The sequence below is a fragment of the Nycticebus coucang genome, chromosome 24, assembly GCF_027406575.1.
Source record: "Nycticebus coucang isolate mNycCou1 chromosome 24, mNycCou1.pri, whole genome shotgun sequence".
Taxonomy (NCBI): domain Eukaryota; kingdom Metazoa; phylum Chordata; class Mammalia; order Primates; family Lorisidae; genus Nycticebus; species Nycticebus coucang.
The window spans coordinates 15,230,842-15,258,621 of NC_069803.1; the positions used below are offsets into that span (position 1 = coordinate 15,230,842).

Genomic DNA, 27,780 nt, shown 5'->3' on the forward strand with positions numbered 1-27,780 from the left:
ATGAAGCATAATGACAACATTAAATGACAGATTTTCAGCCTGGCTGGCCTAGCATGGTTACTTTTCACTTCACTTTTGTTTTCAAAAAGTGACAACAAAAGTGAAGTGAAACGTGTATCTGAGGGCGGCGCCTGTGGCTCAGCGGGTAGGGCGCCGGCCCCATATGCCGAGGGTGGCGGGTTCAAACCCAGCCCCGGCCAAACTGAAACGTGTATCCGGCATCCTAAAATGGAATTTAATTGAAGAAAGTAACAGGCTTTTTAACACCCATGGGATGGGCATTTGAAAAGCCCCTGAAGTTGGGGTGCTGTGCCCTTCAGTGTGTAAGTATTAACTATTAAGCCAATAATTGAGGGCCACGCGGTCAAGTAACACGGAGAATTGAAGGCAATAAATCCCGAGATCTTGGCAAGCTGAAATGGCTAACAAAGCTTCACCTTCCTTGTGGTTTAACATCTTGTAGATAGTATTGATAAACAGAAAGGCCAAGAGCCACCCACACTCTGTTAAAACTCACTCAAGCACGCCTTTACAATCCCTGTTAAAACCGACTCACACAGGAGGTCCTGGGCGCATTAATTACTTTCTCTGTTTGCACAAAGAATATTCCTTTCCACTCTTCCTCCCACCGTCCTCATGCCATTGGAGTACTTAAGTTATGTAAGGCCACACACTCGTTCAGCAAGGTCTCAGCATTGCCCAACTTCTCCCAGATTCAATCTTCATTAAGCATCTCTCCTCTGAGCCAGATGGGGGACCCACAGGTGACAGTAGTCTACACATGCTACATCTGCCTAGTAACTTCTTGGTTCAAAGCGGTTTTCACTTATTATTTCATGAGTTCCCCAGCCTTTAAAAGGAAGGTAATTAAAAAAAAATTAATTAAAGCAAGTGGGAATGTTCTTATGGAGCGTACCAAAGAGAAAATATAACCTACTCTGATCTGAGGAGCTATACTAGTTAACCAAATTGAGAAAGAATTACGGAAGTAGGGTGGAAATATCACGGAATGGCAAAGTTGCCTTTTCCAGATCTTTTCAGTATAGCAATGAAAGCAGCATTATGAAGCCCAAGTTCAAGACTGCCCTAGCCCATTTGCCAGCTATTTAGAGCATACTTCTGATCTTCTTATAAAACTCATTTTGTGCAAAGAGACACAAAATACACAAGTATTAATTTTCTAAACAAACTTTACATTTATTTATATAATACTCTACCAAACTGGGTGTTTATACTTAAAATCCCATGTCATTTCAGGAACACACAAAAGTAGACCGTTGTCTTGTGGTTCTCTTATTTCTTAAGAGAAGAAATAAGAAACTAAGAAAATAAGATGCCCCCAAATGACCAAAAACTGATATAAAAAAAAAAATCTGTTTCCAAATCATCATTCTTAGGGTCACTTGGTTAGACAGAAAGGATGTAAAACAAGGAAGGTTTCAGCATGTCAGCAGATAATTTAATTAATACCTTATCCAATGGCTGAAAAGCAGTACTTTCCAGACCACAGAGGTCCAGTAATTTTACCCTTCCGTTCTGCACCCAAAAATGAGAATTTTCTTTTTTTCAGATACGAAACCAAAAGAAATAGACAAATGTGTAACAAGCATTTTACCAAAAAAAGGTCCACCCACGAAAACCTAGGTGTCACAATAAGGGAAAACTCAACCCACTCTTTCTGTACAAATTAAGAACATTTAAAAATGCTGTCACATATTTTTTAGAAAATGGAATACTTGACCTCACTCTCACCTTTGCCAATTAACAAACAGGTCAAGAGATAGCAGTATAAGCTAACAATCTAAGTATCAGCGCTGATTGAAAATAAAATAAAATAAAAATCAGTATTTTAGTTTTATTTAACATGAAAGGAACTGACAGCTACAAGCAAGTCAGGCCGGGAGCACCTTTCCTAGTTTCACTTCCAGACTCAGGTCATTACTTTCACTCTTATCCCCTAACTAACCCTCCCCCCCAACCCCCTCCCCGCCACATCCTCCAACCCTGGGGCATCCAACTTCCCAAGTCACAGTTTTGGTCCCTCACAAATTTCACTGGAGCTCCATTGCCTAAAAAGTAAAGTTCAGACACCTGGGCGTGGTTTTCAAGGCGCTCCACCTGGCGGCCACCCAGACTTTTTAGCCACCCTCACTCCTGCAGCCCAGCCCAGGGCACACCTGTTGCTCATCACCATGCACACTGCCCGCAAGCCCCTGGCCTGACGTGCCCTTCCATTGTTTAAGCCCAAATGTCATTCATCCTTCAAGGACCCGATCAAATGCCACTCATTCCGTGTAGTCTTCCCAGATGCCTCTCAACAGGTCTACTAATGGCTCATCTTATTGAGGGCTTAGTATGTGTAAGGCCCTAAGCATTTAAGGCATATTAGTTTCATTTATTCCTCATGTTAATCCTAAAATGTAAATAAACACATAAGCAAACAGGCAGAGAAGTAAGCACCTCTCCTTAAAAATTTACTTTCTCCCTGTAGACCCAGCTACTCAGGAAGCTGAGGTGGGAGGACTGCTTGAGCCCAGGAATCTGAGACCAGCCTGGGCAATGTAGCAAGACCCAATATAAAAAAACAAAAATTACAGCTCTTGGGTACAGGGCACGCTGTCTGGGTGAAGGGCATACCTATATGTGTAACTTTGACTCAATCTACACAAAACTCTGTAAACAAAACATAGGTGCTCCTTAATGTTCTGAAAATTTTTTTAAAAATGTAAAAGTAAAGAACTTTCTACATTCAAATGCCCTAGGAGGAGAGGGAATGAAGAGTGACAGAAATGCAAATTTCTTCTTCCAAGACAGGTCTTCCCTTTAAAAATACTACAGTTAACAATGGACAAAATTTAAAATATTTTTGAAAGCCGTGTATATATTGTATTACTTCAGTCACCTTAACACCTGCCCCATTCTCACCTGCCCCCCAGTTTGGGGGGTCTCAAACTGACTCTGAGGGTGTGATTTTCCCTCCCAGCACAGGTGGGTGGCAGTGTGAAAAATGTAAAGACAATTTTTTTTTGGGACAGAGTCTCACTTTGTCACCCTTGGTAGAGTGCCAGTGCTGTGGAGTCACAGCTCACAGCAACCTCAAACTCTTGTGCTCAAGCAATTCTCTTGATGACTTCCAAGTAGCTGGAACTACAGGTGCCTACCACAATGCCCAGCTATTTTTAGAGACGGGGTCTCACTCTGGTTCAGACTGGTCTCCAACCTGTGAGTTCAGGCAATCCACCCACCTTAGCCTCACCGAGGGCCAGGATTACAGGCGTGAGCCACCGCTTTGTAGAGACAATTTGTAAAGAAAACTTCTCCACTGGGCAAGAAATGTTATTAAAAACTAAAACTATAATGGAAATACAATGAAATTTTTATACCTGGATTTTCTCTAATCCAACAACAGACAAATGTGTTAAGGAGGAAACAGGAAATTTTTATTGGAAACAGCTTTAGTTGGTTTCTGCACATCAGATGAATGAGGTCCAGGAGACCCTTTTGTGTAAGGCTGGGAACCATTAGGCATATTTGCACATTTCCTGGCATCATGAGATGACCCTTTCTTCCCATTACCCGTCAACAGTGAGTTGAACGAAAATTCCCCAACCCCAGCATCACTCCGTTGAACTCTGTTGATTTCGCCGGTTGAGCAACAGTAATTATACCTAAGCAGGATGTGATTTATTTCCATCTTCTGGTCCCTCTATCTTTGCAGGGGGAATGCTCAGCCTTCTTCCCTCCTTTGACGATGTGTTACCAAAATCAGACTCGATGCAAATGCTGCACTGAATTTGTTTTCTAAATGCAATTCCAAGTACATAGAGGAATGTCATAAAATTTAAGCACTTCCCAGATTCCTTGGACTTCCTAAAATATGACAGACTTGTGGGCAAAGATTCTGGAAAAATTGATGCTTTCACTGTTAGAGAACCGTGTCAGCTGTGTGCAGAGGGGGTTCCAAACCAAGACTCAGTCTCCTCCCCATGATGGCACAGATTTCTGAAAAGAGGAAGGAAGACTGTGTTTATTGATTCTCTGTCTATGTCCATGGTGGGCGACTTTACAGAGCTGTAGTGCACCTGGACACTGTGGCTTTTATAATAGCCCGTCTTTACCTGGTGGATAGATTTCACAGGGGAGGGTCAACTATAGCCTCAAGAATTGTAACAAGGCAAAGAGACTTCAGGGACTCTTAACCTTGGATATGTGTAGGGATCGCTTTGGGAAACTTTCTAAAAACACCAACTTCTCACTCCCAGGTATTCTCATTTACTTAATCTAGAGAGGCCTGGACATCGTATTATAAAATAATCCTAAGTAAATTTAGAGGTAACCAGGATTGAGGACCACTGAGCCAGATGACTTTCTTTTGTATTCCTCTGTCTGGACTCTTTCTTCCTGGGATTATCCTAAGAGCATCCCAACTGAACTCTCAGATAACCCTTGCTCCTTCCTACCTCCCAATAAATCTGTCTTTGGCCAAGGATCCTCGAGCCACTGGGTTGGATTTTATGAAGTACATCCTTCATCATGTCACTCTCGTACCTACAATTCTTTGGTTGACTTTCCACTGACTTTCAGATACAATCCAACAATCCAACCTTCACAGTTTGGCCTCAGCCTGTCCACTCAGCTGTTGGAAGGCCTCCAAGTGCAAGCTCTGCCCAGGCTTACTGAACACCGCCGAGTCCCAGATGTACCCCGTTATCATACACCTCAGCCCTAGATTCTCTGCCTTCCCTCAAACAAGCCTCCCCTTCTCCACCACCAGCTTCTTCCTTCTTAATTCATTTGTATATCTTCAAAGACTATTTTTGTACACAGGAATTACATATCTATTTGTTTGAAGAAGGAAAAGAAAAAAACTATTAATATTTTCCTTTCTTTAAAGGCAGACTAAGAACAATGACTTCTCTTTGCAATTAATAAAAATAAATGTTAAACCTTCACAACTACCTGGTTATCAGGAGTGATCCTATGTAAAATAAATTTCTAATGTGGAATGCATATATTAATATTTATTAAACTCTAATCCTATCTAATCACAGTAAAGATTTTGACCCAGTGGCTGGCAGCATTCTCATCCTCAGGTGCCTAAAAATATTCCAAACACCTGCCACACCTACTTGACAAAAGCCAGTTACGAAGTTTCTGGAAGACCGGTCAACTACTAATTCATTTTGTTAGGCCAAAAGAATTAGTAGCTCGCCTCCAAGTCCATCTTTAAGTATATCCCGGCACAGTCTGACATTTAAGTGAGGCCGATTGACACTGCACTGTCCCCTTCTCTCAACATTTGCAGCAGAACCTCCATATCTTACCACCCCCCCTACACTGACCACTTCCTTACACTGACCTAATTTTCATAGAGCAGATATGCACCACATGTATTCAATGGAAGTTCCTTATGTTGACCAATTTGTTAAGTCCCGTGTATGGTCAACTTACATAGGTTCTACTGTATTTACTGAACTAGGTCTCCTGCCAGTGACCCTTAGAGATGTCCAGGACAGAAGAATGAATTCTTCCCAAGAATGAATTACAGGAGAACTTCTGTATGTTGATCCCTCCAAGGACTATAACAAGCAGTCAACATAGGGAGGTGGGCAACATAAGGACCTAGGCCTGCTGTACTAACAGGTGCATGAGGTGCACGTCTGGTCTATGAAAATTAGGTCAAACTTAAGGAGGTGGTCAGTGTAGGAAGATGGTCAACTATGGAGGCTCTGCTATCATTTCTTAATGGCTATTCTAAGGTCTATGCATTTGTTAAGCCCCAGGTGACCCTGTGCAGGCAGTGACCATGATTCTTCCTTTTCCTGGTAGAAGCCACACTGCCACCGATGGCCTACACTCCCCATGCTGCTCGCCCCACCTCCCTCTGACTCATTCAGCCACCCTGGCCTCCTCTCCCTTTTCCTGCTTTAATTTTTCTTCTTCCACAACACTTAATACATTTACTTTCTGTCTTTCCTTATTGTAAACTCCACAAAGATGAGTTTCTTTGTCTATTTTCTTCTCTGATGTATCCCAAACACCCACAGCATTGCCAGGCACCTAGAAGATGCTTAATAAACATTACAGAAATACATAACCCACTCATAGGATTTTTGTTCTAGTGAAGTTGTCTTGTTAATTTTTCTAACCATGATCCACAAGAAGAAAGACATTGTATGTAGTAACCTGGCGTATGTCTATGTGTGTATAAATATAAGCACACATTCATGTATACAAACATTCATATATACACACACAGATATATATATGCATACAATATATAGTATATGTAAAACTGAAAGGAGTTGGAAACAATACCTACAATGTCTTGTAATCTTAACATTTTTCTATTCTATTTTTAAATGTCTGGACCATTGAGGTGGTGCACACCTGTAATCCAGCACTTTGAGAGTCTATGGCAGGAGGATAGTTTTAAGACAGGCATTGTAGGCCAACCTGGGGAACTAGCAAGACCTTGTCTCTACAAAAAATAATTGGGAGGCTAAGGCTGGAGGATTACTTGAGCCCAGGAGTTGGTTCCTAGAGTCCCAGGTAATCAGGAGGCTGAGGCAGGAGGATAGCTTGAGCCCAGGAGTTTTAACTATGATTGTGCCACTGCAGTCCAGCCTGAGCAACAGAGTGAGACCTTATCTCAAAAAAAGAAAAAAGAAAAAACAACCCATTACCAATGTACTATTCTCAGGTATATGTCCATTGTCTTTTCTCTAAGATGACATTTAGAATACTTTCCATTCCTATCATTAATTTTTCAGACTTCTCATCAATTAGACGAAGACATTCTTCCCTCAAAAAATCGGAGATCCCAAATTTTGCAGATTCATCCAAGTTTTTATTGCTAAATTTTCAACTTTGCTTTTTAATGACCTATTTCTTGATTTGCGCCATGAAGCCTCTGTTCATATTTCAGAGAACATAAAACCAAAAATGTGTGTTTACACCCATGTCTATAGCCCTCAAACTAAAATTAATCTCTATAGCAGCGGTTCTCAACCTGTGGGTCGCGACCCCTTTGTAACAATGAAAATACATCACAGCCTTAGGAAGGTTGAGAACCACTGCTCTACAGGAAGAAAACTCTTCAATGTATAGCAATCTCCTGAGGGTTTTACATTGCTTACTGACAGTTCACGTTTGTAGTTCTGTTTCAGTAGCTTCTTGGCTTGTACAGAAGCAGTGCTCTTGGCACTGAAATGCATCTTATAGCTTTTCATCTAGATCTTAAACCTTTACCAATGAGGAAGCAGCTGCAGAATTTGGGTAATTTGCTTAATGTTCCAAAGCTACGCAGCTCTCGCCCCCAGGTTAGAGGACGTCTTGCCTAGTTCAGCCATATCCTTGCTGTTAAATCACCGGACTGTTTTTCAACACTAGTAACAAATGGAAGTTTGGGGGAGTTGTCTTTGAAAGTTTTGTTGTTTTTCTCTTCTGCTTGAGGTTTGGAGACAGATACGCTGCTTTCTAGTAAAGAACATTCCTAGAAATAACATAAAGTGGGAGAAGGGGAAAGGACCAATTTTCCCTGTGATGTGATGACAACTTAATAAACGGTTTTGCCTTGAAAGAGGGAAACCTCGGGAGACACAGCCTGCAAGCCTACACCTGGGATTAAGGCCTTTAAGTGACACTTCAGCAACGCAGAAATTAAATCAGTCGAAATCCCCTTTGGGGATCATTGAGTACAAGAGTTTACGAAGTATTGTTTTTAACCTACAAACCAGGAAAAGGCAAGTAGCCCACGTTTAGATATGTGCTCTTCCCTTCCAAAGGCAACTGCTCTGGAGTCCTCTGAGCCCATGTGGGACATGGCTTTGTCAGGCACCCAAGCTGATCCAGTTATTTCCAGGAACAGAAAGTATCTCCTCACTTAACCAAAAATTAGCCCTTACTACCCAGCACAAAGAGGAATAAAATGAAAACAAACTATGAAAGAAATGGATATTGATTCTATCACATCTTTCATTTCATTTCAATTAGGAGTGTGATAAAAAATAAACCTTTGGTGTACACTTTTCTGTTTATCCGTGTACACACAAACATACATATTCCTAGGATTCCACATCAAGTATTTATACTTTCCAAATCATGTCCTACGAACAGTGGTTTGGAATAGCTCTTAAAGGACATCTTTACGTCCACTAAAGATGATAACTAAAGATTAAGAAGACAATTTCAAGAAAGGCAACTAACATACTATCAAGGTCCCTTATTTCTCTGAGCCATATTTTTTTGTAAAATGAAGCAAATGTTTTAAGATTAAATATGTATTACCCATTTCCTTCTAAAATTCATTAATCAAGGCAAAATACCTGGTCCAAAACCTTAGAGTAACTGTTGCTTCCATCAGGAAAGGTTGGCACACACAGCGATTATTTTTTTAACATAGGCTAGCAAATCTTACTCCACAAAGGCCAGCTGCCCCATCTTCAGCTTTTGCCCTATAGTTATACTACAGCACAAGAAAAAATAAAATACTGGAAAAATTTCAGTGCTGCAAAATTTTAAGTTATAAATAAAGAGGGTGCAGTGAGGAAATATAATAACAAATGTCCTTGCTCATACGTTAGTCCATACTGACTTAAAAAAGAAAATCAAGAAAACAAATGAAATACCAAGTTGCCTCACAAAGACCAATGAAAATAAAAACATGGTAGGTACTGGTTAGAGGCATAAGCTGCCTCCAGTCATCCCTAAGTCAAACCTCAAACAGGAAACACTGCTTTGTCTGACTTCCTCAAGTTCCTGTCAAAAAGTATATGAAAAAAATCAGACATCGTGTTCTACATTAAGAAATTCCTTTCATCAAAATTGCTTGAGACACCTAGCCACCCAAATGAACACCATCTATTGCTTCAATTTTGATCCAGGCACATCTATTCAAGTTCCCACCAACACATTAAGACCTGTGGCTTGCCCACATTTTGTTTACACGTGCTGACCGGATGGGGTCTGAGGTTCCAGTCAACTCACACGTGACCTTGGACTCATCACTGAACTTCCCGACATCACAGCTGCCCCTCAGCAGGGAAGAGGGACTGTTTTTTCCAGGCTGCCTTTGCTCAGTTCTGGACTTTCCCATGAAATGCCTTCTATAAATGCACAAGCCTGGTATAAAATGCCGTTTGCTGTGCAGTTTCAAAAAGGGAGTTGCGTGGAGAGCAGATCCTCCATGAGTTCATGATTTCTCCAGATTCAGGAGATCGCTTCACCATTTCAGCATCTTCTTTAGTAAAAGGCGAAAGATTTATGCCCTCTGAAGAGAAACCAGAGTATCATTTCAGCATCTTGTAGCCATTGTGTCACTCGAGTGTGACCTGCAGCCCAGTAAACAGGCCAGAGGCCATTTCTCCTCTGAAGTCTCTTCCTCCACAGCTTCCTAAGTGCTTAGACAGCCTGGGAAATGCTACAACCTCAGGGTGTGGAAAACTTTTGTCCCAAAGACATCCTTTAGAGGCTCCTGTGAGGAGAAGGAAGGCGCCTTTCTGACAAGCTCCAGGAAGTGACCTCCAGTCCTCTCGGCAGGACACTGAGAGGTGGGGCTGGGCCGAGAACAAACCGTGGCTGGGAGGTGCCAAACCCTCAGCCTTCAGTAAGCTTTGATTTTTCTCCTGGTAGGGGAGAGAGTTGGCACGGAGAGGCGACCAAGCCACATATGGATGAAGGGAAAACGAGCACACTTTCCTGAACAACAAACGCGGATGAGCAATGCAGACAGACCGATAGCCATGGTTTTGGCTTCACTCTAGGAAAGCCCAATAGTTTACCTTCTGATGTCCGCGTGCTTTATTTCCTAGTAGGCGGGCGTTCAAGTATTTTCAGCGACACATGGGAGCAAAGTTCCCCTTAGAAATAATATTTTAAAACGCTTCCACTGAGGAAAGCATTATTTGGTATGGTCAATAGAGGCTAGATTAAGAAAATGGAATCCCAGAACACTTTCCCAAATGTTCAACACAGAGGCCCGAGTCTCCTCCAATCACTGGGTCCCCAGAGACAGGACATGCAAAAAGCCATCACTTCTGGACCCTAAGACTATAGTTCCCTGCCTATGAACACAAGCGTCACCCCTCACCTCCACCCCGAAAGTTGCAAAGTAACTACAAAGGCCATATTACAAAGTGGTTGATTGTGAAAGACTATCAAAATAAATAGGCTATCCCACATAAGGGGTACAACATAGGGATGTATGGCACACCTTTTGGGTGTGGGACACAATTACCAATTACCTAACAAATTCAAATACTGTGATCCGGTTGTTTGTACCCTCACATTAATCTTAAAGAAGATATATATCTTACTATTTATATTTCTTGAATATCTATGGTTAATATATACAAAAACCTTAAATAAGTTAAGGTTTGCCCTATAGTTATACTACAGCACAAGAAAAAATAAAATGCTGGGTAAATTTCAGTGCTACAAAAATTAGCCTATGTCAACTAATGAAATGAAAATGTGTCAAATATTCTATGAAACAAGTGTATGGTGCCCCATGATCATATTGATGTACACAGCTATGATTTAATAAAAAAAATTAGCACTGTATATATATATGTACATATATAGATATACACTAAATATGCCGTTCTTTCTGTCCACTATTGATGATAAACAAGAAAGAAATTTCTAGTGAAGAAAATGTTAAGAGAGAGTAAACCTAATTAGAGGGACTACCTGACCATTCTCACTAATTTTGATCATTTTGATCATGATAATCCTTAACAATAACACAATGTCCCACAGAAGGAAAAATGCCAACAGGCAGGATGAACCCTTCTCAGCGGGGAACCTTAACCCTTTTACATTAACTGGATCTCTAACTAATTTCACACTGAAAGAAAACACCACTCGTTGAGCTCATTCAAGGCAGTTGCCATTCCTAAAACACATTTTAACCCCATGGCCCTGAGGGAGATGTGTTCATTTCTCTGTATCTCTCCATATGCAATGGCCACAGAGTCAGAAACAGAGGCAATCGTGTAAGTCTTCTCCAGAAAGGCATGTTCCTCCTAATTTCATAGCTATGGAAAAGGGGAATTTAGGGCTGTTCTGCTTTTTTAGGACATAATAGAGGACAATTACACTCTCTGGTTGGGTATTTGTTCACTTTAACTTGTAACAAGGAGAAAAAAATTAATGTCTTACATGCTATATGGATTATTCGTTTTCATTTTAGCTCCACGAATCCAATCTAAGCATTTTAGGGGCAGATCCTAATGCAACAAGCATTCTGAGAAAGTCTGAGGTATAACTACGTTTAGAAATTAAAAGAATTCTCTCTCTTTCACAGAATCCTAACTCATGTAATTCAAAAAATCATCAGACAGTGCCAAAGTTAAAAATGAAAATCACCTTTCTCCCCAGGTCTCCTTCATAATTTCAAGAAAAGGCTGGGCAGGACCCATCAGACCTTGGAGCCAGGTTTGCTGTGATGTTCTAAAGTACTGAGAATTTAGTCTTTAATGATTTGGCAGTATCCAGAGAGGAAGAGGAAACATCTGAAGTTATTTTTACTTTTGCAAGTCTCTGGTTATACAGAGTGAATGGTAGGGTGGGTCAAGTATTGTCTGGAACCTTTCAGAGTTTTTTTTTTTTTTTTTTTTTTTTTTTTTGCATGGCCTCATTTCCGTCTTCCTGTTGCTAGGAAGGAGAGTTAGGCATGAGAAACTTGTGTTGACAATACTGGACCATCCTGTCCAGTTCAAGGCTCTCTTCAAAAAAGTCTGATTCACTTCACCCACTGTACTTTTGATGTCTCCATTCTTCTGGACCAAGTCACCCTTCCCTGAATATTTTCAAATTGTGTATTTACCCACCTAAGTCATAAAAAATATCAGTCTCATTTAGACATTGCATCACGGCTTAAAATCACTATGGGGACACTAACGGAAACCCAAGTACTTATCCTGAATTTGAAACCACCTCTTGGAACCTCACCAAGCCTCTGATTGGAAGCCATCTCCCTGAGGCCTCTCACATCCCCTTTAAATCCCATAACAGTTCTATAAATAAGCATTTAAGCACTATATATATTTTAAAACACACTTCACAGTAATAACTTATTAACTTGTAATATGTCTTTCTACTGATCTGGTATATTTTCCCGAAGCACCCAAATACTTCTTTTAATATAAAAAAATAACTCTTAAACTTTGGTCTTTGCTCTTTGAACTACAGTACAGAACAAAAAACAAACAAGCAAAAGAACAAAAGCTTTAGACTGAAGGTACCCCGCCTTCCACCTTTGTTCCAGACCCCTGTAAGAAAATCCTTTGATTGGTCCAGTGTATAAAATCTTGAAACATTGCCTTCAATTACTGTTAATTGCTTAACTGTTTAATCTTTTTTACTCCCTAAGGAGTGAGTGGTGTTTCTCCTAATATCTCCAAGTGGGAAGCTATGATGCCACAAGTCACTGAAACCATTTTTTTCCCTGATCTACTTCAGGTAGAGTTGGAGGCTCTGGGAAGGTGGGAAAACCAGTTAGTCCCCCGCCTTTCTGAACGTCCGGCCTGTTTGGTGTCAGGTGTTACCCAGCTTGAACGAAAGGAAAACCATTTTTGTCAAAAGCAAACTTTTAACAACAGCTGGGAGAGAAATTCAGACTGCTGTGCTTCATTTTAAATTCTCTGAACAGTAGTGCTAATGCAGAAAGTATGCGTCCAGACTTGGGCCACTCTGTAAATCTGGCATTCCACAATAAAATTAATGCACGCAATCGCCAAGATTTTCTCAAAAAATGTCTCGAAATAACTTCTGATGCACATCTGCTAACCATTTGACACTCGTTCCTAGGGACTTGAGTTCTTCTATTGGGGGGGCTGCTGCCTTGCATGGCACCCCTCGGACCATCTGCTACAGTCAGTGAGCCAAGATGGCAATGGGTGCCTCCCTTAATGCCACACTTACGGTCTGCAAATTATCTCTGCTGTGGACCAGACTGCTGTCCAGATGGAGGGTGAATTAGTCAACCTCTGGGAGCTGCTGATGGACGTACATTCAGAACACTGCAATCTGCTAGCCTATTATTTTTCCTCATCCTTTCAGCAAACAGAATTTTGGAGGAAAAAATGTAATTTGAGACTCAGTATTCTGCCTTCTCCAGAGCCCTGATTTTTTCCTATCCAAATGTGTCATATATACCACATGTGTAGGCTGCATTTCTCCCTAGCTTACCAATAGCAGCTGAAGCTAGCTCTGATTCCTGGGAATGAACCCACTTGCTAACCTTATCCGGTGTAAAAAGACTCACTCAAAGCAAGGCTGGGGATGGGGAGGGGAGGCAAGCAGGAGACAGTTTTCTGTTCCACAATGCAGACTAACGCCTACAGACAGAAGTTTCTTCCCATAGTAATCAGCACAACCTGGGGAATACCAGCCATCTCGCTAAGCGCTTCTACTAGTTTATTCATTCCTCTCCACCTCCTCGCGCAAAAATACGGTTATCACCCTCCTGTGGCCGGTGAAGGAGGCACAGAGAGGTCGCGTCACTGCCTGGGGTCACCCAGCTGGCAGGCTGCCGATTCCGACCGCGCTTTCACTCCCCTGGCCCCACAGGCTGTGCCCTGCAAGGACACGCGGAGACGCAGAAAATTACAAGCAGCAGGGTCGCTTTGCTGAGTTGGCAGTGAAACCCCTCTCGAAGGATCAAAGGCTTGACCCAAGACGTCGGAGGTGGGGACAGGGGCACAGAGTTGTCGTCGCCTCCTTAGGAATAAAGTCGGGTCTGGTAGCGTGCTTCCTTCCTTTCTCCCGCCCAGGGACTCGCTCCGGAGCTCCCATCGGGGGCAAGGGCGGGAGCATTTCCACCCGGCGTTTCAGGGCCCAATTCAGCCATCTGCTGCCCAGGGCACACTGCATTCTTTCTAGCAGGAACCCCTGACATGCAGCCCAGTCCCCACCAAACCGACTTTCCTGACACCCTAGTCCGAGGAAATTCCCAGGGTTTAAAAAAATCTGAACCCAAACCGGTTTAAATGAAAACAAATTTTTAAATGAATTTGCTTTTAAGTAGTGATTTAAAATATATATTAAAAAATTCCAAGTGCCACCGGAGTCTAAAACGTCCCCAGATAAACTCTTGGGGGATCAAGGCTTGATTCTGGACTTGGATGGTGAAGGACTGCAAGCGCCGAGCGCGCAACTGTCCCCAGTTCCCCAGAGGTGGATAGAAAGACCGTGGCGCCCCGCCCTTTCCAGACCCAGGCCGGCGACCCTCGTCCGGCTCCTCGCCCCCCGGCTCCAGCAAGCGGCAAGAGAAACAGGACTTCACTTCATTAGCTGCGGTCGACCTGGAGCCCGCCGCAGTCACCAGGCAATGGTGGCCAAGGGTCATTACCCGAAATTCAAACCTCCCTCCCTAAACTGCGTGCGACCCCGGATTCTCCCATACACCACCTCCAAGAAACTCGGGAGACTCCTCGGAAAGCGTTCCAAAAGACCAGAACCACAGGCACCGATTTGACAAGGCCGGGTGACATTTCCTCCGTGGCGGATCCCCTCCGCAGCGGGCTAGCCCGACAGCAAGGCACAGGTCTCGCTTACGTGTTAGGATCATGATGTCCGACTTCTCTCTGCACATCCAGCGCGGCCGAGGACGGCAGGCGCGCAGTGGGGAAGTCGAGGCAGACCGAGGCAGCTCTCCCGCGTGGGGACCCACGGCAGCACCCGGGACGCGCGCCCTCGCGGTCCTCAGCGCATCCTTGCTCGCCTCCCCCTGCCCCTTGCCGCCGCCCCAGAAAGAACGCGGGTTTTGTAGAGAGAGCAGAGCGAGAGCGCTCAAGGAGCTGGGCTAGCAGCCCGGGAGCGGCTGCTCCTGCTGCGGGGAGGCTGGGCCATGGCTGGGATAGTAGCTACGCGCCCTCAGTCCGGCAGCTGGAGCGCACTGGCAGCCTGGTACGCCCCACCGGCCGTGCCCTCGCGCTGGGCCCACCTCCAGGGGCGGGACCAGATCTGGTAGCGTCACCTCCTTCCAGCCGCGGGGGTCTCGGGCTGCAGCCTCTGGCGGTCTCTGATCCCGCCCCACTCCCGGACTCTGCTCCGCCCCGCGGCTCCACCTCGCGGCCCGGGTCACCAGCTGCAGTCGCGCGGCAGGCCGCCCTCTGGCCCCGCCCCTAGCCCCGCCCCCAGCCCCGCCCGCGCCTCCTCCGCCCAAGGCTGGAATGTTTCCCCCCCAACGCTGGCCTGCACGTCCGCAGCTGGAAGCGCCTAAAAGTCGCCAACTATTGGCCCGGGGTGCAAAGGCAAAGGGCACTAGGCATTTACTTGGCGGGGGTATCCTGCCTGGACTCTAGGACAACGTGCCCTCTGGCTCTTTTTCTTGGTTGTCTGCGCAGTTTTTTTTTTTTTTTTTGGCCGGGGCAGGGTTTGAACCCGCCACCTCCGTAATATGGGACCGGCGCCCTACTCCTTGAGCCACAGGCGCCGCCCAGTCTGCGCAGTTTTTACCTATGTCCTTCTGCCTTTCAACCTGGTGGGAACTGCATAAACTTGCGGGAAAGGAGGGGAAGCGGAGCAGTAGAGATGGACCACTGTTTCCTGATCTGTAAAACGAAGAGATTACTTGCCCCATGGACAGTCATCATTCTGTGTTAAAGCCTGAAGGGATACGGGAGGAAAGTAGGTAATTAACACTGCCTTAGAGCGTTTGAGCTTTCACTCAACACGTGTCCAGATTGACTGCTAGTGTTTCTCAAACTGGCCCTTGGGCCACAAACCAAATGTAGAATCTGCATTTTTTCCAAGCTGGCAGGTGATTCTCCCGCGCTGTAATTTGAGGGTCCAGCACTAACAGGAAGCTTCATGGTGAAAGATAACAATCAAATACAATTGCAGTAGGATTTTTAAAAATTCTCGCTGGAATTCCATGAAAATTTACTTTGGAGTTAATGGATGCTTTCTGCCTATTATGTCTGGGCAGAGAAATGAAACTCATTCATTAAACAGATACAGAGAGATCATTTACTGTGTGCTGAACACAGTTCTACACTGGAGGATACAGGAATGAGCCAAAGAGAAAAATAGCCCCTCCCACCCCCCCACAGAGTTTATCATCACTTAGAGAAGATGTACAATAAACAAAATAAATAAGTGAAATATATACAGCGTGTTAGAGGGAACTATATAACGCAAGGGAGAGGTACAGAGGAGCTGAAGGAGCACAGTTTGTTTTTATGTTCTAAATGTTTTTTTTTTTTTTTTTTACATATACATGTGTTTATCAGGTTTCCACTTTTTGCCTTCACAAAATTTAAAAAGCTTAAAATTAATAACAATGACAATGTTTAAGATAAGGACTAGAAACAGAAATGTCGTAAAGAATGAACAGAGATAAATACATTCAGAAAAGAAATCAGATGATTGTTGCATTGAAATATTAAGCAATAATAATAATAATGCAAAGAAAGTAACATTCACATTGTCAGATAAGAGTATGTCTATTATAGAATGCTTTAAATCTAAGGTTCAATATGGAGTAATCAGTTTACTCCTTATTTTTTTTCCAAAGTCTCAAAAAATAGACAACTAATATTTATAAGTGAAAGTAAAAGATAATTTCAAAAAACAGATCATGCCAAATCTTATAGACAATAGAAAAAAAAGAAATACTTCAAAATCATTCTACTTCATCTGGATATACCTGATATTAAAATTGGAGAAAATATATTATTATAAAGGGGAAATTGCAAACGTATTTCACTTATAAATGAGGATGCAGCACAGTTTGTTTTTAAATGGTGTAAATTCAAATGGGAGGATTTAGTCTCTCTCAACTATAGCTTCAAAGGCATTGATTTCATAGCCATGTCGTAGTTTATGTGTACAAGACTCTTCTCCCTTCCCTATCACTATTCCCATAAATTTCTATAAAACAAAATAAAAATGTCAACTCTACCACCGGCTCCTTAACTGACCCAAACCAGTATTCAGGTCGGATGAGCAAGGGGTTTCTCCCTTCAACAGGTATCTATCTAGGTCTTTTATCTACTTACAACAGCTCCAGGCACAGAGGTATGCAAAAGACAGATCTGGCTTCTGCGCACTCAGAGTTTGCAGTCTGTTGGGGGAAGCAAGAAGAGTGTCTGAAAAAGAAATGCTGGGTCAGGAAGTGGGGAAATGGCCCAAGAAGATGCAGCTGCCTTGGCAAGTGGGAGCTGGAGGAACTGTCCAACCGCCAGGGGTGCCAGAAAGGGGAAGTGTGATTCAAGGGGAGGCCTGGAAAGCAGGGGTGAACTGCCCTTAACAGGGTTATAGTGTGAGAAAGCATTTTAAGGGATGAATGCATCCCATAATCAGATTGGCATTTTGATTTTTTTTTTTTTTTTTTTGTAGAGACAGAGTCTCACTTTATGGCCCTCGGTAGAGTGCCGTGGCCTCACACAGCTCACAGCAACCTCCAACTCCTGGGCTTAAGGGATTCTCTTGCCTCAGCCTCCCGAGTAGCTGGGACTACAGGCGCCCGCCACAACGCCCGGCTATTTTTTGGTTGCAGTTTGGCCGGGGCCGGGTTTGAACCCGCCACCCTCGGTATATGGGGCCGGCGCCCTACCGACTGAGCCACAGAAGATGGCTCAGGCTGCAATGTAAACTTCAAACTTAAAAAAACAGAAGTACACCTCCAAAATACAATGTCTCCTATTTGTTAAATTTCAAACCTTAAAGGTATAGACTTGCTAAGCATCTCCTCCCACCCCCAATATAGCAATTCTCAGAATCTGCTCTTAAGGTTTATTATTTGTTGGGTAAAGTTGTAGTTTTATTTAATTAGGTTTCAAGGAGTCTGTGCATCCCTCATAAACCCATCTCCACTTAGCACTGATCTTTCCAGAGTTTCCAGAATAAAACATATTCATCCTCTCTTCTCTTTTTGTTCCAGCTCCATGGCTTTCTCCTTGAATATTGAGCCCTAATTTCATTACATCTCTCTGCAGGTTGTGTTATATCATTTGTTTATCATCTAATGATATAATAATAACCCTCTAACCATTTTCTTGGTGATGCATTGATTTGCATTTGGCCTTCACTGACTCTCTTCGTTTTCCATTCTTTGGTCTGTGACCAGGGCCAAGCTTCAACTTTAATGGATGTAATTCTTACTCCTATTAGAAATGGACATGCTATACTGAAGGCCATTACGCTTATAGGATAGTGGTTGAAACATGACTTTTGGAGCAGGCTGCTTACCACCCTTATGGTGGGTATGTATTATACAGCCTCCCAAAACTTTAGTTTCTTCATCTTTAAAAAAGGGAGGTTGTAATAGTGCATACTGCATGCGGTTTTGAGAGCACTGAGTAAAATGACACACATAAGTGCTTAGCACATAATAAGCACTCAGTCATGTTAGCTATGATCATTACAATATAACCTAATAGTCATTATTATTATATATTATTAAATGGGCACATCAAACTGCATCATGAAATTCCTATTTAAATTCCTATTTAAAAGATGAAAACAAAACCTGACTTTAACCTTGGTAAAAATTCGGGGGAACCTTTACAAACTGGGGGGGAGGGGAAGGAAAGAGTCATCAGGTATCAACAAAGAGTGGTGCTTTATCAGCTGAAAAAGGGTCCTTGCACTAGCTCAGAGTCCTTCCTCTTCATTTAACCTTCAAATTATCAGCCAAGGTTTCATTTGTCTGTCATTGGCAGATGATGTGAGACTAGGTTTGTCAGCTCATTAGGTGAGAGTCAGTATAGAAACACTGGCCTCTAGGGACAGGAATTATCTTGTAACACAACCCACTCTTGCACCCGTCTACAATTCACTGAACCCCCTGCGCTACCTCAGAGTCAAAAACCATCACAAACTACATCAGAGGCTGTTGTTAATTATTTTTTCTCAGTGGCAAATCAAAAAACAATAATAACGATTTGGATGGAGGGCCTGTGCTGTTTACTTCTTTTCACGTTCTTTTCTCAGTGTGGGTATCAGCTTCTTGGAGGCCGTTCACAGGGGTATCCGTGCCCACTGTATTTGGATATTTCCCTATTCAAGGAAAGAAAAATCATGGAGATAATTCCTAAACTTTGTATCTGCAGGTGGAGTAACTAAGAGGGATACTCTCTTTGGTTCATACTCTGTTTTAATTATTTATTTATTTATTTTTAAACAGAGTCTTACTTTGTCACCCTCGGTAGAGTGCTGTGCCGTCACAGCTCACAGCAACTTCCAACTCTTAGGCTTAGGCTATTCTCTTGCCTCAGCCTCCCAAGTAGCTGGGACTACAGGTGCCTGCCACGATGCCCAGCTGTTTTTTGGTTGCAGTTTGGCCAGGGCTGGGTTCAAACCAGCCAACCTCAGTATATGGGGCTGGCACCCTACCCACTGAACCACAGGCACCACCCCAATTTTTTTTTTTTTTTTAGACAGAGTCTTGTTTTGTTGCCCTGGGTTGAATGCCATGGTATCAACGTTGATTGCTGCAACCTCCAACTCCTAGGCTCAAGAGATCCTCTTGCCTTAGCCTCCCAAGTAGCTGGGAATAAATGTGCATGCCACCACACCTAGCCAATTTTTTCTGTTTAGCAGCGATGGGGATCTTACTCTTTCTAAGGCTTGTCTTGAACTCCTGACCTCAAGCGATCCTCAGCTTCAGCCTCCTAGAGTGCTAGGAGAGCCCTTATTTTAATAATTGCTACTAGATATTATTGATATTGGTCAAGAATACACTCTTACATTTTTTCCCACTATAACATAATGCTAATGAATTCTCAGGAGTTTACAGGCACTCAGGCAGGTAGTGCTGGTTAAGAAAGAAAGCCACAGTGGAATGGAAAAAACTGGGGAGGCCAGGACCCTTCTAAGAGAACAGCCACCAGTTGGGCTCACTTATTTGTTGATAGGTGTTAGCAGAGCACCCCTCAATATAAGAAAGCAAGATTTTCCAGACTCCTTATGTTTTTTTTTTTTCTTTTTTAATATCATCTCCCAATGCGTGACTGTTGGCACCTAACTTAAAAAAAAAAAAAAATCTAAATCCATTCCAAATAATTTCAACACTGGGCTTCATTTTAGCCCCGGGGCGGCAACCGGTTTAAACCTCTGCTCTAGTGATAGGAGCCAACCAGTGTCTTTGGAAATTTATGTCTCTCCCCTAGGAACTAAAAGACTCCTCTACACTTGGGAAATGTTGTAATATAATTTGTGCTCAGTGGAGCATTGTGAAATTACTGGGGAAAATAATTTTTATTTGTAACGTCCAAAGGAAATATGACATAGAATAGAAAGTTCTGAAAGCGATTTTAAATTGTATTCAATTGGAAAATAATTAAATTTAAAATTAAATGGATGTCCTTAAAACCTTCATTAATCGTTAAGCTTCAGTGACCCCAGTCTGGGTTCTTCCCCGACTCTTTACTGTAACTGGTATTTAGCCTTTTCAGAATTTTTCAAAACCCAAACACTGTGGTGTAAAATGGAGAAAGAAGAGAAGAAAAGGGCTCAGGCAGTAAGGTAAATTCATTTCCTTTTAGTTTTAACTCGAGTAGCTCTCTTGTTTAGTTAGAACTTTTTTGACTACAACTTTTTATTTATTTATTTTTGAGAATCTCAGTTTACAGGTTTTTGTTTTTTTTGGGGGGGCCGGGGCCAGGTTTGAACCTGCCACCTCCAGTATATGGGGCCGTAGCCCTACTCCTTTGCGCCACAGGTGCCACTCCAGAGTCTCATTTTGTCACCCTTGGTAGAGTGCCATGGCGTCACAGCTCACAGCAACCTCAAACTCTTGGGCTTCAGTGATTCTCTTGCCTCAGCCTCACAAGTAGCTGGGACTATAGGTGCCTGTCACAACGGCTGGCCATTTTTTGAGACGGGGTCTCACTCTGGCTCAGGCTAGTATTGAACCTGTGCGCTCAGGCAATCCACCTGCCTCAGCCTCCCAGAGTGCTGGGATTACAGGCTTCAGCCACTGTGCCCAGCCCTTGACTACAACTTTTGAACAATCTAAGTTCAAAACATAAGGAAGGTTAATTTAGACTCCCAGTGATATTTTTAATGAAGGGTGGGGAAGATCCTGTTGGTCTTGTCTAAATGTGATCTATGTCTAATTTTTTGATAAGCATTTACACCCTAACTATGAACCAGCCTAGTTCATATTTATCATTCAATAAAAAAGTCTGTAAGTTGACCACCCAAGGGACTATAACAAACTGGTCAACATACGGAACTAGGCCTACTGTACTGATACGTACATGTGGTGCATGTCCAGTCCATGAAAACTAAGTCAACTTAAGGAGGTGGTCAATATAGGGAGGTGGTCAACTATTGGGGGTCTACAGTATTTATTTAACCCTTTTATTTAGAAAAGACGGCATGTTTGGTGGAATGAACACGAAGGGGACAGCTCTTTGTAACCTGAACAATGATGGAACCAGCTCTTAGCCACAATACAGGAACAGGGTAGGAATATATTTAAAGTCTCAGTTCTGATTTAACAAACCAATGGGCATGTTTTCCTGAGATAGTTATAATATTTGACAGTAGAATTTCTTTTCAAAGTCTATTTTATTTAAAGATTCACGTGTTCAATTAATTAGCTCAAGGCCTCCCTGCCAAAAATGGCAGAGAAGATGTGAACCCAGGCACGTGGGAACCTAGACCAGGCCTCTACCATCCCCAACATCCAATTGATCTTTGCCAAGGACTTCTCTGATTGTTTCACCTACTCCTGACTGCCCAAAAAATAAGCAGGGAAAACCATTTTTGACGTCACAAAAGCAACTCCTTTCTCATTGAATTAACCAATTTAAATGATATCATTAAATACATATCACATCAAATGTACCTTTGTAACCATATTAACTGTACTGTTGAGGGGCATCAAGTGCATTCACATGATCACGTGACTATCATCACCACCACCATCCAATTCCAGAACTTTTCATCACCCCCAGCTGAAGCTCATAACATAAAACTTACCATTCTAACTATTTTTAAGTGCATATTCCTCCCTTTCCCCATCCCCTGGGAACCACTATTCCACTTTCTGTCCCTAAGAATTTGATTGTTCTAGGTACTTAACATAAGTAGAAGCATATGTTTGCTCTTTTGCATCTGGCTTATACTGGTTAAATATTTTACAGTTTTTTTAACAAGTTATATATATTTTCAAAATTATCTGTTTCGCCCTATAGTTGTTTTTGGATAAGCCGTTTTGTCTTTTCTTACTGATATATAAGTTTTATGTATGTATGTACCATGTATGAGGGTCTTAACCGCTTGCCATTTATAATATAAAAATACTTTTACAAGTCTGACATCTGCCTATTATGCTTATTAATTTATGGTATTAAAAATGGAAAAGCTTCAAACCAAATCCAAAATCTTACCTATTTGCTCTTTTCAATTATTAACTAGGCATTTGGTGAAGTAGTTTTCCCAATATGGTTTGAGACAAGAAACTCATATGACACAAAATCGATTTACAAAACAAAGACACTTGAGGCATGGGGTTTTTTGCTTTATTTTTAGTTATAGGTTTCATTAAGTCCTCAAAAATTATTGTAGCTGTTTTGTTTTGCGTTTTTCTATCTGATCTAGTATGAGTTATGGATGCCTTGCCTAGAGTCAGGCCTCCATAAGGATCTGCTGCTAAAAAACTAGCAAGATCAGGATAGAAGTTCGGGGTCCAGGGGAACTGAGTTTTTGAGAAACTTTGTGACTTTCAAATTTTCCATAAGAGCATTATTTGTGTGTATGTAATCGGGGGTGTCCAACCTTCTGGCTTCTCTGCCCCACATTGGAAGAAGAGTTGTCTTGGGCCACATGTTAAATACACAAACACTAATTAAGGAAATCTGATGAGCAAAAAAAAAAAAAAAGGTCCATATGTAATTTTCGTGGTATCTGCCACCACACCACAGATAAGCAAAAAGTCCTCACACAATCCCTGCGCAGCCCATGGCTGTAGTTGAGACACCCCTGCATATCTACTAACATCTTGGAAGAGCTATAAGTTTTTCAAGAACTTTTTTATTTATTTAAACAGAATGCTGAGATGGCCATTTTTAAACTTTCACTTTGTCAGTAAAATAAAACCTTTTTTTTTCCCCCACCACCTTGTTGCAAAATGTTCATCTATCTGGTTGTCCCTAAACTCTGGCTTTAAAAATCAATATCCAGATGTCATTCTAAGGTACCTGTTAAAAGTAAAATTGCCCACCAGAATTTTGAAAATCTAAGTGGGATCACTCCTGAGTTTGTTTCCATGAAGGAGATGTTTTGTGTTCATTTGAACTGTACGTTAGACCTTCTTTCTGGTAGACCCTGAAATAAAGATGCAGTGGGGTGGGCTGGGGCAATTGCCTGAGAAATAATAAACAGTTCTTATTCTTAGCTGCTAACTATAGCATATTGGCCATTATAGTGTTATATCTGGAAACCCTACACAGTTCTAGATCATTAACTCACTTGAGGAGTCAACAGGAGAAGGGGGCTGCAGTATTATCTTCAAGGCTGGCTTTTCAGGCATAGCTAACTCAGTCAATTATCTCTTGATTCTGTTGAATTAAGCTGTATTCTGGGGAACCGCAAGCCAACACATTATACATCTTTAAGTATAGACCTGGCAACAAGACTCAGGAATTGTGAAAGACTGATAGTTGAAGATTTATCAGTAGAGAAAGGAAAAGATCTAATGTCATTTACTCAGATATTCTGTTGCTGAAAGAGCAAACTATTTCCCTACAGGTGGTTGAAACCAAAACAAACATAAATGGCAAAAACAAAACAAAAGATTGGAAATGCCCGTTACATTTTTGTTGTTGTTGTTGTTTTTTCTTAGTTTTTGTTTGTTGGTTTGTTTTTTGCAATGTGGTCTCACTGTGTTGCGTAGGCTGGAATGCAGTAGTGCAATCATAGTTCACTGCAGCCTTAAACTCTTGGGCTCAAGTGATCCTCCCACCTCAGCCTCCCAGAGCACTGGGATTACAGGCGTGAACCACTATGCCAACTCCCACTAAATTCCATAACTGACTTTTCATGATGTCTGAATCTCTAATGAAAGTAAAAATATAAATATAGCTATATATTAACAAGTAGAGCTACACCGAAAGCGTGACATGGAAAGGTTGAACGAAAAAAAGATAGGAAAAGATATACCATGCAGATACTTAGGAAAGGAAAATTAGGATGCTACATGGATATCAGAAATAAAAGGTTTTAATTTTGAAAAGGTTGTAAGTAGTGAAGAGGCTTATTATACAACACTGCTAATTGTAGGTGTTAACTTGACTGGTTAAGAGATGACTATCTGGATGGCAAAGCATCCTTTCTAGGTCCATCTGTGAGGGTTCTGGAAGAGAATGACATTTGAATCAGTGAACTGAGTGAGCAACATCAGCTTTCAGCCAATTTGGGCGAGTGCTCTCTAATCCTTTGAGGGGCCAGATAGAACACAAGGCAGAGAAAGGTGAATTTTCCTTCTTAGAGCTGGGACACCGATCTCCTGCTCCTGGACATTAAAACTTCAGGTGGTCCAGCCTCGGTGCTCTGAGACTTGCATCATCATCACCCACTTTGGAATCTCTAGCCTTCACCCTCAGACGGAGAGTTCCTACCATGGTCTCCTTGGTTCTGAGGTCTCTGGACTTGAACTGAGCAAAGCTTCTTTCTTTCTCTAGCTTGCAGATGTGAGCTAGGTGTGTTGTGAGACTTCCCAGTCTCCATCATTGTGTGCGCCAATTCCCACAATAAATTCCCGTTTACCTATCTTCCATCTAAAGGGTTAGGGCGCCAGCCCCATATGCCGGAGGTGGTGGGTTCAAAGGCTTTTAAAATACACCATAATATTTACAGTTGGAGCTAAATTATGCTATTTTACTCATGTCTTAAAAAGACTCTCTTAATCAGTTCCAGTTTTATTGCCTGCTGTATTGTTACTGTTGGAAAGGTCCAGTCCTCGTGAGCTGCTGATTCTGAAAGTAATGACAATTAACTTCTCAATATCTAACTTTATAAGTTATTAAAATTAATCCCCAAATATGTTCTGTTTCCTCCTTTTGACATCTCAACACCAAATAATATTAATCAGAGTAACAATAATGATAACAGTTGTCATAGTAATTTGATTCTGTAAAGGAGCATCATTTTCTAATGTTAACATCAACTCTATTCGTATCGCATGACATTTAAGACATGGGCCTTCCATATTTATTTCAGTTCAGTATTTTCTAATAAAATGACACTATTAATGCTGCTTGGGCTAATAGAATGCTTAACATCAGAAGGATGAAGCCCAAGATAGGGTTACGGAAAGGTTTGTAATATTTTTCAGCACAGAGAGCCAGAGGGAAAAGCAAACCAGGAAATTTAATCTAGGAGCCAAAGGTTAATTTTGATTTGACTGGGTCCTCATCTAACTTTGAAATCTGCACAGAATTTAGAAAGAAGGAAGGAATGCTGATTAATATAGTATACTCCATATAATTTCAAACCTCTCTGGGGTGATCAGTCTCAATTTAGACAAAGAAAATTGAAGAAAAAGCCTCTGCAGTATCCTTCAAATAGTGTTGAAAATGATTCAATCAGCTCATAATTTATATAAGTTTTTCTTCATTTGCTTGGTATGGTGGTTTCCATGCCTGTATCTGGAAACCATACATCAGTAAAAAAAAAAAAAAGTTTTTTTTTCCTTACGAGGCTATCAGAGAAACTGAACATATCAGTTGTACTCTTTGGATTTTTCTTCAGAACTGAGTTTCTAAATAATGCTGCCAGTCTCTGGAGGGAGAGAGCAAACCTAAAACAAAACTCTGACCTAAATCCATCTCCAAGAGAAAACTGAAGAATGAAAAAAAGAAGCATCAGCCAACTTCCCTAAATTAGTATGTGCGGATTTCTTTTTCCCCTTTTCAAAATGAATTCAGAGCTTCTCTGTACCAACAGTTTTGGGATCCGAACTGTTCAATCCTAGTGGTTTTTAAATCTTCCTAACACCAATCTGAAATCTTAACATGGGAAAGGGAAGTTCTTTCCTATGGATTTCCGGACCTTGTGGCTGGGGTGCTGACAGGGCTGACCTGTGTATTCTGTAGTTATGGAGAGGCAAGAGCCCTTACTTGAAAATTATGTGTATGGTGGAGAATGTCTACTGGATACTCTGTGAAGGAAAAAGTAGGGTTTCCAGGCCCACCGCACGTGCGGTTTTGGTTTTGTAGGCTACTCACAGCTAAGCAGGGCCTGTTGGGAGAACTTCAGCTAAACGGGCACAGACGTGCTGGTATTTCTTTCTTAGTAACATTTGCAAGCTTAAGAGTTTGTTTTTTTTTCCCCTAACAGCCTAATCTGGAGATTTTAGGCTCTATACTTTCCTTTCTCATTCTCCTAAGCATTTCCTTGAGAGTAGACACCCATTTGACCCATACGGCACCATAATAATTTTTTATGAAACTAATTAAAAATCTCTCAGCAGAATCAAATTACAATCTCAATTCTATTATCCTCACAGAGTTCAACTCAAGTAAATTTTCAAAGCTCCTCCGTATGCACTTCCTCATTCAAATGCCCCCCCAGCATCTAGCTTTTTCCTAACTTCTTGCTCACATATTAGCCCTTTTTTTTTTAACTGTGTTTTTATTTTATTAAAATTTTTTTTTTTTTTTAGCAGTGGGGTGTCTCACCATGTTGCCCAGGCTGGTCCCAAACTCCTGAGCCCTGTTCTTTTCCTTTAATTTTCTCAAGATTCTAAAACATCACCTTTCATACCTCATTATATTTCTGAGCATTAATAATCTCATTTCCTGCTCCCAGAAACAGGCTCTTTCTTTCCTAGGGACCAACTGTCTGACACAAGGTCTTTTCTTATTCGTTAGCCCTTTCTTGAGGCAATGCCCTGGTCCTTGCCAGGTCATGAAAACACAGCATTTGTGCGCTCTCTCTGTAGACACAATCCCATCAGGGTTTTTCTTCTTGGCTCTATACAGGCCCACCTGCTCCTTCCTGGAGAAGCATGAACATTACTATTTCTCACGCTCTCTTTTATAGTTGATTACTTTCCTTCCATCTCCAGGAAGATGAAGAGATCTTATATACTTGGCCTGCCTTTCCACCAGCTGGAAGAACATTCCTATCCAGGAGGGCATGTGATATAAACAAACTTCACTCCCCACTGACTCCGGCGGCGGGAGGGAATAAAACAGGTGATTATGAGACAAAAGACTCCATTAACAGTTTTCTGGGGGCAACAGCTCCTTCGTTTGCACTTTGGGAAGACTAGCCCCAAGGAATTACTTTCAAAATCCAAAAGTCAGACTTCCTTCTGCTGGTAACCACATAACGTGTCTAAAGAACTCTTATTCTTAAAGATATAACAGACATTTCCCAAGACTTGTCAGCTCTCGGGCAGTATTAAATCAGCCATTTGTCTCTGAAGGGTGTTGTATTGCCCATAAAACCAACACCACCTGGATGTCTTTAGTGGTCTGGATGTATACATAGGGGTGTGTGTGTGTGTGTGAATATACACCCTTAAAAGAGGGAGAGGGAAGTCATAGCTACAAGACGCTCCATATCTTCTCATATTCCATCGATTTTTAACAAACTTTTTTCTTTTTTCAATTAGAAGAAATTTTAACGAGTGCTTTCTTTTAAAGTTCATCTTACCTTTAATGCCATCAAAGCGTCAGAACCAAAGGGAACTGTCAGAGACTAAGAATGGCAAGGGCTTGCCCGGCAGGCGAGGGGATTCCTTTAAAGCTGTATTTTTTTCCTTCTAATTATATTAGGCAGTGATTGGGAGGATGGTGACTAATAATAAGG

The 27,780-nt window shown here is 41.9% G+C and overlaps 1 protein-coding gene across 5 annotated transcripts in view; it reads right to left on the reverse strand.

Annotated features, from left to right (window-relative positions):
• Window positions 1–27,780, reverse strand: part of DLC1 (DLC1 Rho GTPase activating protein) — a 418,657-nt gene that overhangs the window by 31,200 nt on the left and 359,677 nt on the right. Inside the window, exon 1 of one of the 5 annotated variants that reach the window (XM_053578341.1) lies at window positions 14,563–15,013. The exons of the other annotated variants lie outside the window; for them this stretch is intronic. Coding sequence (XP_053434316.1) covers window positions 14,563–14,599 — 37 coding nt within the window. The 5' untranslated portion in view covers window positions 14,600–15,013. Of the gene's footprint in view, window positions 1–14,562; window positions 15,014–27,780 lie in introns of those variants that run through there. 5 annotated transcript variants of the gene reach the window in all.